The sequence below is a fragment of the Amphibalanus amphitrite genome, unplaced genomic scaffold (assembly GCF_019059575.1).
Source record: "Amphibalanus amphitrite isolate SeventyFive unplaced genomic scaffold, NRLGWU_Aamphi_draft 000571F_arrow, whole genome shotgun sequence".
Classification (NCBI taxonomy): Eukaryota; Metazoa; Arthropoda; class Thecostraca; order Balanomorpha; family Balanidae; genus Amphibalanus; species Amphibalanus amphitrite.
This window is the reverse complement of record NW_024882065.1, coordinates 336,042-348,942: the sequence shown is the minus strand read 5'-3', so window position 1 is coordinate 348,942 and position 12,901 is coordinate 336,042. Positions and strand designations below refer to the sequence as shown.

General features: G+C 43.9%; 1 protein-coding gene across 4 annotated transcripts in view; it reads right to left on the bottom strand.

Annotated features, from left to right (window-relative positions):
• Positions 1 to 12,901, bottom strand: part of LOC122394065 — a 46,293-nt gene that overhangs the window by 12,861 nt on the left and 20,531 nt on the right. For 2 of the 4 annotated variants that reach the window (XM_043390620.1, XM_043390622.1), the window contains 4 exons: positions 8,916 to 9,119; positions 4,078 to 4,191; positions 1,070 to 1,209; positions 180 to 850 (listed from right to left, as the gene is read on the bottom strand). In XM_043390620.1, coding sequence (XP_043246555.1) covers positions 180 to 850; positions 1,070 to 1,209; positions 4,078 to 4,191; positions 8,916 to 9,119 — 1,129 coding nt within the window. Of the gene's footprint in view, positions 1 to 179; positions 851 to 1,069; positions 1,210 to 1,709; positions 4,192 to 8,915; positions 9,120 to 12,901 lie in introns of all 4 variants that reach the window. The other 2 variants (XR_006258794.1, XM_043390621.1) reach the window with 2 other exon arrangements.

The window sequence follows — 12,901 nt, the reverse complement described above, 5'->3', positions numbered from 1 at the left end:
CGCGCAATGCTTTGAAAAGGCAAGTCACCTATCCGACGATGGTTAAAAAAAAGCGCGCGAGATGCCGGGCTTAAGTGGGTCGTGCATGCGTTTTGCGCTCGCCCGTACTTACCCGCGAGAGGCGCACGAATTTTTCCCCGCTCGGAATTGATTTAATGAGCCAACCGGCGTATTCTTACCTGTTAAAAGTCATCTGAAGCTGATATCTCTGGTTCAACTTTTTTCCTTTTTCGCTGTCTGCTAGGGTGTAACTGGTGCATTTCATTCCAAAACGTGTTATAAATGCATTGTTCACGATAACTTTTTGGGCGGGCTTATTCAGGTTAATGTTGTCAACAGAAGTAAAGTCACTTGTAAAAAATTCTTCCATATCTCGGGATACATCTTTTAGATATTGCGACAGCGTGGAGTTGTCTTGCTTCAAAATATCAATGTTCTTGTAAATTTCATCGTAAGAATCGACATCACCTTCTCTGTCAAGCTCAAGCATTTTTAGTGAGAGAAAAGTTCTAAACCAGGTATAGACTTCTAGAAGATCGTTGGGATAATCGGATGTGAAAAGCTTCCCTGCGAAGGTCATGCATTCTGTATGTAGTGCCAGCGAATGTATCTTTTCTTCTACAGGCTCATCTTCGTGTGAGTATTTGCTAGCGTACAAACACTTCATTGCTCTGATATAATTCTTGGAAAAGTCATGTGAGTTGAGCGAAGTGGTATCAAGTTTTCTTAGATAATTCGCTCTTTTCGTGTGAGCTTTGAAGTCCAATGTTTGAATCGGGTCAAACGGTGCTACTGGGCAAACTGTTATTTGCAAGTTTTCCTTGCTCACTGAACTGGTCGCCTTGAATTCCTGCAACGAGATTACGACATCAGTTATATTAGTTTGAAACCAAGTTACAGGACCGATAACAATCGGTGAATAACATCAAATCAATTCATCGTCATTACACTATCTAATCTAATCGATGAATTATGTCGAATTAGTTCATCATCTCATAACTATTTGCATAACTAATCTTTATGGTTGCGTTGGTTTTATTGTGTTTTGCCGAACAATTACAATACTTACTTGTAATATCACATCAGAATCAAGGCGATTCGCCGAAACGATTAGGAAGTAACAACAACCAACGAAGCACGCCATAATTGCCATGGTGCGAGGTATCTTCTTGAGAATGTAGTTGCAAAAGCGTCTGATGTTTGCTTCACCTGAAAGCAAAGGGTTCTTTACGAAAACGTAACGTAATTTTTACATTGAATTTGATCATCAAAGCTGTTAAACCTAGGCAACATTATGCTGTGTAATGTGTATACCTATCTCTATTGTGACCAGAAATCAGTTTTCGGTGTGTTTGTGCGGAAAAAGAGCAAAATTATATGTATTATTTGAATCTACTATCTGTTTGGATACAATTCAAAACGCTAGCATTCCTACTTTTGTTAGGTACATTATTATTTTTTTTTTTAAATAAATGATTTAAGTCCATCTAATGACAGTTATGACTAATCAACAGAGAGCACTTGAAATATTTGAGTGCTCAAGCGAAGCAATTAGGCATTCGCTTGATTTATTTAGTTCATGGAAAAGTACGTTGCGAAACAATGAAGGCGGCTAAAGTTATGATAAGGCTCATCTTCGTGTGCGTTAGTACTTATTTTAATTGCAAGTTTCATATGACCTCACTTGATAACTTTGAGGTTTCACTTACTGCTTTCTGTGGCAGTTTTAGATGTATCCGACTCTTCAGGTATTACAGCATTCTTCACTGTCGAGCTTGACATCATGTGAAAACCGTTGAGTTTGAATCGCTAAACACATAACTTCATCATGTTTCCATAATGCCCGTATAATATCACTATGAAAGCAATTTGTGCAACATTTTAAGACCTTGAATCAAATGGTATGCCCACACATGTTTTATGTTCGACTAATTCAGTTTAAAACCGCCATTAAAAAGCTACTATCTTCGGTTTTAATTTTGTCACAGGTACGTCGTTATAGGTGACAACAATTTTCACCAGACAGCACAAATTACTTAACGCACACGCCTTAAATAGAAGCTCAACCTCAATTTTGCAAAAGCAAGATATGTTCATAGTGCATTTGTACGGGAGCATTGAAATCGGGTTCAATATTTTGGCGATAGATGAATTGTTAGGAGACAAAGGAGACACTAGCTTTGATCAAAACTTGAAATAAAATGAAATACAAAATCAGTACCAGGAAAACCCCATAACAGCATTACTTTTTGTATGAAGTCCTAGCAGGTCCTGTTTTTCCTGACCTTTGTGTCACTGACCTGGCACCTGGAAGGTCAACCAATGAACTTAAAACTAGGCATCATTGCTTTCTTTCGTTATGGGCAGCACGCTCGTTCTTTTTCCCGCGAAGCTCTAGCTTGATCAGGGGCCAAACATCTTGGTAGGGGATCCGATGGATCCCCCTCTACATATACGTTAGCGGCTGAGAAAATGCCGATACGGGCGAGAGCTAATATTCTCTCCACCTGAAAGGTCAATGTTAAACCATACGAACACTAGATCCCTGCAAGTGTATGCATGCTGATATAATGTATGATGATGAGCTTGGTGCTGGTAATACAACCAGTTACATCAAATGCGCTCCGCGATACCTAACAGCTTCACTGAATCACATCCGTCTGTAAAGCCCCAGCAAAGTCAAGTGGTTTGCTTCTGAGTAGCACACAACATAACACATTCCGTCTGCACTTGTAACCATGTGACATAAGCGAGCGCATCGGCTTCCGTGTCTGCTGGACATAAGTAGCATATGACATCAAGGTTCAGTAAAAGACAAAACGGTCAATGCTTCAAGTCACTGGCAGGGCACGAAGAATGGACACCCAAATGACTCGGCTCGGTCATGGTTTTCCAGTCGTCACGACAACACAGGCAACACAATGTAAAAACCTAGATAACCGAACAGGTACACTAAAGCTTAGTCCGGCGGTTCTTCGCCTTCGCTCGATTCTGCGATCGATGGGACCGGAGCCGGCGCGACCGCGTGCGATTTTCGCCGCGGTTTAGTGCGATATAAGGAGGCACGTCTCTGTCCCTGGGCCGGGGGCTGCGGTGCAGCCGCTCCTTCGGCTGTTGAAGGGCTCGCCTCGGCGGCGTCCAGGTCTCGCATTACAGAGGCGGCCCGCGACGGCCGACGCTGCTGGTCTATGCCCGGCAGCCCGCTCTTAGCCGGCGTCAGCGGCGGTTGACCAGTGTCGATGGCCTCTTGTCCCGGGGCGCCTTGATCTGCCGATTGTCTTCCTTGCTCGACGTCATCTGCTGGGCTCTCAGGTGACGACGTTTGTGACCTTTGTCGAACATCATCTTCGTCAGGTGCGCTTATCGTTATTTTTGGCTCTGACCACATCGTTGGCATGCCATGAGAACTTGATGCGGTCGCTCCTGATGGTTGGCGCATTGATGCGCTGGTTTGTTGAGACACACGGTCTCCAGGGAAGGACGAGCGACGCCTCTGCAAACTCCTATCTGCTACGGTGCTTCCCCGTCGAATAATATCGGACAAGCTCTTAAACTGCTGCATCAATATTTCTTCTTCGTGTTGTTGCGACACTGCGGCAAATGCTTCTGACATTAAAGCCAGACTAGACTTTCTTAGATGCATGCGTGGGAACTGAGGTCGCCGGTGGTCACTGTCCTTTTTCTCTGCTGTAGATTGAGCAGCGGCCTTGACCGCATCCCTCCTACGCTCATGCTTTTTCAAGTACGTCTGTGATATGGTCATTGGGATCGGTTCACCATACAGCTCGTGTCTGACTTTATAGTAGATGTCACGGATGTAAATGTCCGAGTTTAGGATAGGCGGCATTGCTGGGATGTAGGGGAGTTTCCCACAGAGCCATAGCAATGCTGCAAATACCCAGTCAATCAGGGCTACAAAGGCAATACCGAGGACAAAACTGAGTGACCCAAACACCTCTGAGACGAAGTCACCCCAGCCGTATGCTGGTCTGTTTCTGAATTCATCCATTTCATTGGACACGATAAAGATCAAGCTATGACGTTGTTCGTTGCCGAAGACGGCTGGCTTGATATTACCCATTATTTTGACCAGGATATTCAGCTGCTCGCAGCTTGGTGTACACAGGTCATTGCAATCACTGATGTTCCCTTGAAAAACTCTCCACGCCACATTACGGCTTCTGAAAAAGTCTGGAAAAGAGCAAAGTTATTAGGCAGTATTGCGCAGCAACGGGAGTGCACTGAGTTTCTGGAAAAAGTTTGTGCTCCCATATCTTAAGTGTTTGAAATTAGATTAAGATATTTGGCACATATGTAAATTGCAACAATAGTTAACAGTTATCAAAAGAACAAGTCGATCTCTGCTCTCAGGCGGTCTACAACCCGAGTGCTATGAAACGCCCTTCTGTTAAAATTGCGCGGCACCTCTGGGCCCATGTGTGGCGGTGGTCAGAGGGTCCTTGACTTTTAATATGCTTTTATCTGCACTTAACTTCTTCCTTAGTACGATGTTTGCTTTGAAGGTCCCCATACGGTCGCCGTTGAGATATGCCAAGAAGATTCTCTTCGTGGCTTATAAACGGTACATGTGCCCCATCCACCAGATTCAGTGCTCCGCGTGCGATGAGTTGCATTGTGGTGTGATCATGACATCTACGAGTATGCTTTCCTAGGTTAGTGCTGCTCCTAATGTGACAGAATGTCTTTATTTAACTCTCGCCCATACGTCTACGTCTAGTCATACGCATAACGTCTAGTCATAGCCCCCTCCCGTTTTTCTGCAATAACTTCCAAACCGCTTGACGTATCGACGCCAAACTTTCAGCACCTTCGGCTGCATCAATTTGACACCTTGTGCCAAAATATGAACTTCGTAGCTACCATAGGTCGGCCGGAAGTGACGTCAGAGTGACGTCATGTTCGGCCGATTTCGACGCAAAACATTGAACCACGGCAATTGCTCCCAAGAGATCAGTTTTTAAACTACATCCAATTTATTTGCATGATAGGACTTAGAATAGACTGCGCTATCAAACTGCTATCTAGGATTTTCAAGATTCTAAAATTTTTGAAAATAATTATAATAAAATTCAAAATTTATCTTTTTATCTTTTTTTCATTTGCTTTTTTACTTTTCGAAACAACCGTAATATATGTGATAGAACACAGGCTTATGACTTACTCTAGCAAGTTTTAGCCAAATATCTTCAAAATGGCCAAGTTATATGCGTTATAGCAAAAAATTCACACTTAATAATTTTTCAAATCAATTTTCAGTACGTATTTTACATTGTACACCAATATAAATAACACCATCGTATTCCTGAGCTGAAACTGCATCCGATAGACATCTTTTTAGTTGAAAAAAAAAACTTTTTACCTTTTTGACCTGAAAGTGACCTGACCTGAGCTAAATAAATTGAACTTAAAATGACCTCCAATTACAAAAACGACATCGAATTATAAATCTATGGCCTAAATGGACCATAAAACATGTGTCACGTGACCGACGCATGATATATAATTTTTCTGTATATAATATTTCTGTAACCTGTGATGACCTGCCCCTGACCGGAAAATCAAAGAACAAGTTGGTACCCTCAGGGTATCTAAAACATCTGTTCACGAGTGTGTAAACAAAAATGAGCCTGATCTGACTTTAAAGACGCGGCCAGAGCCCAAAATGTGAACAAGCTAAGCATCGATAGTTTTTACGTTGACCTGACCTGTGACGTCATCGGTGACCTCGAGGTCAATGAAATTAGGTTTCGCTCGACAACTTTTCCGAGGCTATCAGATGCCGTTTGAATTTTGACGATCGGCCCAGTAGTTTCGGAGTTAGGAGGGGGGGGGGGTCTATGAAGAGCGCCCCCCACCCCCACCCCACCCAGTAGGGCGCGTTATGCGCAGAGCCCAGTGGGGCGCGGGTTAAGCTCTACTGTCAGTACATAACGATGTTCGTAGTGCATCCATTGGGCAAAAATAAGTGATTGAAAATCGCACGTTGGGATATGGCGGTCCACACCAGGAGATTGCGTGGAAAGTGGTCAACGGACTTAGCTTTCACATTTAGTGAACGCTTATTTCTCGAGGTGGTGTTCATTGCTTCCCTTTCAGGCGAACTGATTCCAGCACCCATCCGTGATTGTTTGACTCGTCCGTGCACTCAGCGTTTATCGTGATAGCTTACGAATCCAGGTTTTATTGACTCTATGCTACTTTAATAACTACTGAATGCTGGAACATGGTTTCTCTGTCTTTATCTGTACAAAATATCGTAAGTATGAAAAATAGTCGGATTTGCCAAAATTTTGGCATGCTTACGGCTAAATGAATAATTATTCACCATACCAAAGTTTGTATTGATAGTTTCAATAGTTCAAAAGAAAGAGATGATTAAACTTCTTCCAGAAACTAAGTGCACACCCGTTATAATAAATTAGCACAGAGCAACGCTATACAAAAACCATCAGCATTTTCACGGCAAAGCTAACTAATAAACCAGTAAAACGCATTTTAGGGCGAAGAACGAGCGAGCGAGATAGTGAGCCCTGCACGTGCGGAAGGGCGAGAGGGTACTTCCAACGGGCTTGCGCAAAGCACCCTTCTAACCGGTCGCTAGCGGTGTACCAAATTTGAACGCAATCGGCCCAGCCGTTCCTGAGATCTGGAAGCGGCATTCTGCACGTGCGCACGTGCAAACGGGGTCCAAACTTGCACGGCACCCTACTATCTGGTCCCCAACCGTTTACCAAATTTGAGCGCAATCGGCCCAGCCCTTCTCGAGATCTGGAAGCGCCCCCTGCACGTGCGCACGTGCAGTGGCACCTTAACCCGCGCCCCAGTGGCGGTCTCAGCCAACTTCGCCCTAGTGGGGGGGGGGCATATGTTACCACCCACCTCTAACTCAAGAACTAAGAGGGCTAGACAGACGCGGTAAAAAGCAGGCGATAGCTCTCAATGCGTACGTTTGAAAGTATTTCGGTCATTTTTCACCTTAGAGCAATATTGGGGTCACCAGAGGTCATCAAAGGTCAAAATTTGCCAATTGTCATTATATTTTTCAGAAAACATGCCGCTATCTCAGGAACTATGGTAGCTAGAAAAACGCATGGAAAACCAATCGATAGCTTTTGAACTCTTCTTTTGAAAAGGTCATTATCAATATTGACCTCAGGTCAACGGTTTAGCCTCCAGAGGGCAAAAACTCCAAAAATAGCTGTTTTTACGAAAAGTGTTTTTCGACAATACCTTTCGACTACAAAAAGCCACGACATTTCTATTGCCAGAATCGTGTTCCCCTCACCGAGACGCGTCGAATGAACTATAATTCGACCTTGAAAGGTCAACTTGAAAATTTGACCTCAGGTCAAGGTCATGACCTGACTGGAAAAGGTCATGTTGCATATCAGTCGATGCGTCTCAACAAGACAAACACAATGAGACCATCCCCAGCGTTCTATCTCTTTCCAATCGCGAGTTATTAGCAAAAACCTGTTTGTAGCCTCAAATGACCTCGGATGACCTTTCTAGAGGCTATCAGCAAAAATGACACCTTGGTCATCACGAGTGGACTAAATCATTGTGATTTTGAAATATTTGGACTGTTCCTATGCGTATACACGGATCTAGAGGCATTTTCATTTTTCTCCATTGACTTGTAATGGAAAGGTCACGCCACTGACCTGACCTTAGGTCACAAATATAAAAAATCCGAGATATACAAATTGTAGGCGCCCATAACAGCATGCAATCCACCAAGTTTCAAACCTTTCTGACAAACACTGCAAGCTGGACATGATTGCAAACTTTTTTTAGGCTTGGTCAGTTAACTTGACCTGGTGACCTGACCTGACATGACCTGAGGTAAAAAATTTCACACATTGTCCAAAATTGATGTACCAAAAGCTGCCCCAAGCGGCGCGGCGCTACGCGCCGCGGTTTTTTATTCACACGCAAAAAACGCGACAGGGTGGTAACATTTGCACCCCCCCCCCACTGGGGCGAAGGTTAACCGCAACACATGGGAATGCATTGCCTGGTGGGTGCCTACCTGTATGCCAAGTTTCAGCGAAATCGCCCCAGTAATTACCGAGGTATTAAAATGGGAACAAATTTGACACCTCTTATTGTTGTATTTTGCACGTGCACTGGGGGTGACCCACATGCATCGAGAGTATCCTTTTTTTTGGTAGAAGGGATGCTGCTACCCTACAAAAATTACCGCAAATCAATCACCCAAGCGGCTGCTGAGATATTAGCCTCTCAAAGTCACTGCTTTTCCAAAACAGCTTGAACACCCTTGACTTTTCACGTGGCACGTGCCACGACGGTCACTGAGATGTATCAAAAGTAGTCAATTACGGGGTAGAAGGGATGGGGCTACCCAGCAAAAAAGATCGCAGGCCAATCGGTCCAGCGGTTGCTGAGATATAAGTCTCTCAAAAGCGTTACAGGCCGGGCCGGGTCGGGCCGGGCCGCTCATACTGAGATTTTTCCGTTATATTGAAAAGACTCGCTTCGCTCGCTGCGCTCGCTCGCTCGTAATAAATAGGTAACCCTATTAATTTATTTGGAAAATTTTGAAAATTATATTTTCATTCTTCAAGCTTGATGCAAGTTTTAGGGGTAAAAATTTCAATAGTTTAAAAATTGCACCACCAAACGATATGAAAAGTTTGAAACGAAACAAAAACGAAGCAACAAAAAAAAATGTTTTGAACATGCAAATCACTTCAGTTCATCCTGGTCCTGAATGAAGGTCCCAATGTCCAGGCTTTGCTTTTAAAACAAGAAAAAAGGTGAAAATTCTGCCAAATTTGATCGTTACAAAAGAGTTTTTCAGGGCGATGCATGATTGTTAGGTATGTACCAGAATAGTTTTTTAGGGGGAGGCAGTCTACTCAAAAGCTTACCTTCAGATGTGTTGCAGAATGGTTTATTGATCAAACCACGTGTAGAGTTCCGGTCCATCCATGGTATCAGACAAGTAAGGTTTTGACTGGTCACCACCTTCTTAAGAATGCATGCCTCCATGCATTCTACGTGAGAGCCAGGTGAGGTACTCCTATCATAGTTCTTGCAGTCTTCCAACTGGTCATTCTTAATTGTTTTTTCGACTGCAATAGACAATGCACGGCAATAAATGAACAAGACACTGGATCAGAACAACTGGCGGGAATGAGAGGTAAGGGATTCAGTCATTCGCCGTCTAGAGTATAACTTAATTTGAAATTTGAAAATGTTGAATATAATCTAGTCACATTTTCAATGTTTGTTATTTGGCGGTATGTTTCAAGAGGCCCGTGTTGCAAGGTACCCATTTTTTGAAGATATGGTGTTGAGTGCTCTTGCGAGGAACAATATGTTGCCGGGGGTCCCTTTGCCTCCTCTAAAAAATTTCCGGTTTTAGTGGAGCGATTGTGGATTCATGGTAAGCGGGACAGTTTCAGAACTGGGTTGACAACGTGGCTCGTGCCACGGTGGCCCTAATTAAAAGCACCAAATTTTGTTTCTTCTAAAGCATGACAAGAGGAATGATGTTATCTAATACAGCAGACGGCTTGCGGATTGGTCGAGTGATTGCCAGTTGTCTATTACGACGCTTTTGCGTTGTTTTATTTTACCCTGTCTTTTTTTTTATAAAGTCTTCTACTTTCTAGTCTTGATATCTAGAAAGTTTCTTCTATTGAAACACTTGTTTTACTAGCGCGACGTTATGGGCGCAAAATGACCTTTGCAGTCGACGCGCCCTAAAGCCCCAATAAACAAACAAACAAGAAATACCAGGACTCGAAAAGCGTCACGGGGCCGGCTCGGGCCTGTGACACCGACCAGGATAGGCCGTCATGAAATACTTCAGCCGAAAAAGTTATGATGTATCAAATACAGCTCTCAAAATAAAACACTAACCCGCCGCGTTCGATGTCTCTCGGATGACGAAGATTCTACGTCGTCCGGCCAATCCCGTCCAAGTTCAGCGGGGGCTCGGTTGCGGTTATGGAACGTGATTGGCCGGACGGCGTAGAATCTTCGCCGTCCGAGAGACATCGAACGCGGGCTAAATCTACGTATAAATGCATTTATGATGGAAACCAATGTGCATTGTATGTCAGACGTATGTAAAAAGTACTGCCCAAATGTACAGTTTCCTTGGAAGTACCGATGAACGGGAAAAGAGGCCACCGGTGAATCAACGACTAAAATCAGTTCGACTCTGTCCATTTCCTTACCGACATCAGGGGCGGACCCAGGGGAGGGCTTTGGGGGCTAAAATCTCTAGCCGAAAAATATGCCGCTCTACGGAGTGACGAATCGGGGCACCGCACGCTATCAAATAACTATATCCATGAAAACATCAGAGGAAGGGAAACAGACAGATGACGTTGTCTTCAATTTTCACTATATGCGCCCCAATCTTACATTTTGCCGCCCCAAGTAGGTGAAAACATGCCGCCCCCATTCCATTGGCCCCTGACAGAATAATATTATGGATCCGCCCCTGACCGACATCCTCAGTCCTCATCCATCCCCATCGTCAAGTGGTTCGGTGACTCTCGGCCTGGTGTCACCTTGCTCTCTCGGCCGGGCTTGATGGCACCGCCGCACCGCGTATCGGTACCTGTATCGATTCTTTAGCCCGCGCCCTGGTGGGGTCTGTTTATAACGCGACCTGGTGGGGGGGGGGCGGTGCTATTTTTTGCCCCCCTCATATCTCCAAAACTACTAGACGGATCCGCAAAATTTAAACGGCGTTCGAAAGGACTGTCAAATTTGTTGAAAGAAACGAAATTTCATGGACCTCGGGGTCACCGATGACGTCACAGGTCAGGTCAAAGATGAAATGTTTCACCGTTCACGGGTCTTCTAGGGAATGCGCTTTAACACTGAGGAAAACGCATTTTGTCGAGAATCAGCGATAGGGCGTCAGTAACCTACTATGGACGTCAAACCCCTTGAGACCCCACTTTTTTGCGATAATTTTTAAATGCGTCAACTCTCGTTGACAATATTCTGGCAATGTGTGTTTCAGAACCTGCCGAAACTTTTATTACTAAGGTATTATGACGCCAAGCGATTATGGAAGGTACTTCTCATTTATCGGGGTTACATGAGCACAGTAAATACGTATTTAGCCGCTAATTCGAATTAGGAACGCATTACCGACTCATGTAGCCACTTGCTAGTACGAATCGGCGATCCGATCCGCGGTTACATGAGCAAAGCAAATACGTATCACGATCGGATTCACCGCTAATGCGAATCAGGAGCGTACTCTACCGACTCATGTATCCACCTGCTAATACGAATCGGCGGTCCGAACAAAATCCGCTGGGAAAGAAGCTTAGAAGCGAATAGGACCAAGATACGTATTACAGGAACTATTTCTTCGCAAAAAGAAACATTAAAATGCAAAATATTAGGTATTTTTTTCATTTACTTCTTTTGAAATAATATTTAAAAAATATGTTGGTATTTTGTCAAGTTTTCAACAATAAATATAGTGAAATCCAAATAGTAAATATCCACATAATTTCAGTTGAAACATTTTTCTGACAGCACTACAGACAAATCAAGAGAGGCAATTGCCCAATGAGTCAAAGCAAGACAACTTTATGTTCAACTTTTTTTGTTAAGTTAATTGAGAATGTTTTGAGCAGATTAAATGCAAAAAAGACATAAGATAATAAATTTTTAATTTAGTCACCTCTATTGCTACGGAAGTGCGCCACATTTGTATGCTATTCCGTTTGTAATGCGCATCGGGCCGAGAGCCAAACTAGATCCGTTTGACGTCACTGATACGAATTTGCTCATGTAGTCGGTGCACTGAATGCGTTCTTGGGGAGCTGATGCGAATTAGCGTAGTGCGTATTTGGAACGGATCGCTCATGTAACCGAAACGTCCGAGGCACACGATTCGGGCCGTATTTCACAAGAACTATTCTTTGCTGACTGGAAGCGTCAAAATGCAAAATACTAAGCATTTTTTTATTGGCTACCTCGTAGAAAATAGCAAAAACAAAAATGTTGGTATTTTGGTTTAGTCTTTGCATGTGAAATAAAATGAATGAAATATTTTGATAGATAATTTTTTCTGACCACCCTGCTGTCGCTGCATGGCGAATCAGTGCCCACTGACTTAAAACAAGAAAACTTTGTTTTCATTTTTTTATTTCATGTTAATTTTAAATGTTTTTGAGCCTATCAAATGATATAAGTATTTAAAATTTAGCTCAGTCGTCCCGGTAAATGCCGCCACTGCGCCATGACTGTACGCTAATCCTATTCCGTTTGTGATGCGAATTACCGGCCGTCGAGGAATCAGCCCGGGTGAGCCAAACAAGATCCGTTTGACGTAGATAAAACGAATTAGTCTCATGTAACCGGTGCCGTAGATCCGTTTGTGGGGAGCTGATGCGCATTAGCGTAGTGCGTATTTGGAACGGATCGCTCATGTAACCCCGGTAATTCACTCGTAATGCTAAGGTCATTTCAGGCCCGGGCAGAGGCCTGCGCTCGGCCACAATCGAGCCCCGCCACCAGCGCCATCTGCTCTAAATGTCATCTACCAGCGCCCGCTACCGCTACCAGCTACCGCCCACCATCAAGCCTGAATGGAGCGAGAGACGCGAGTGACCGGTCGCCGGGCAAGGAGCGCCGGAGGGGTAGGGCGGAGCTTAGCGCTGACGTCATTACGTGGCTCCGCCCCATGAGCGCGTAGCCTCTACCCAAACAGCAGATTCGTTCCGTGAAATTTAACATTACGAGAGAATGAGAAGTACCTTTCATAATCGTTTGGCGTCAAAATACCTTAGTAGTAAAAGTTTCGGCAGGTTCTGAAACACACATTGCCAGAATATTGTCAACGAGAGTTGACGCATTTAAAAATTATCGCAAA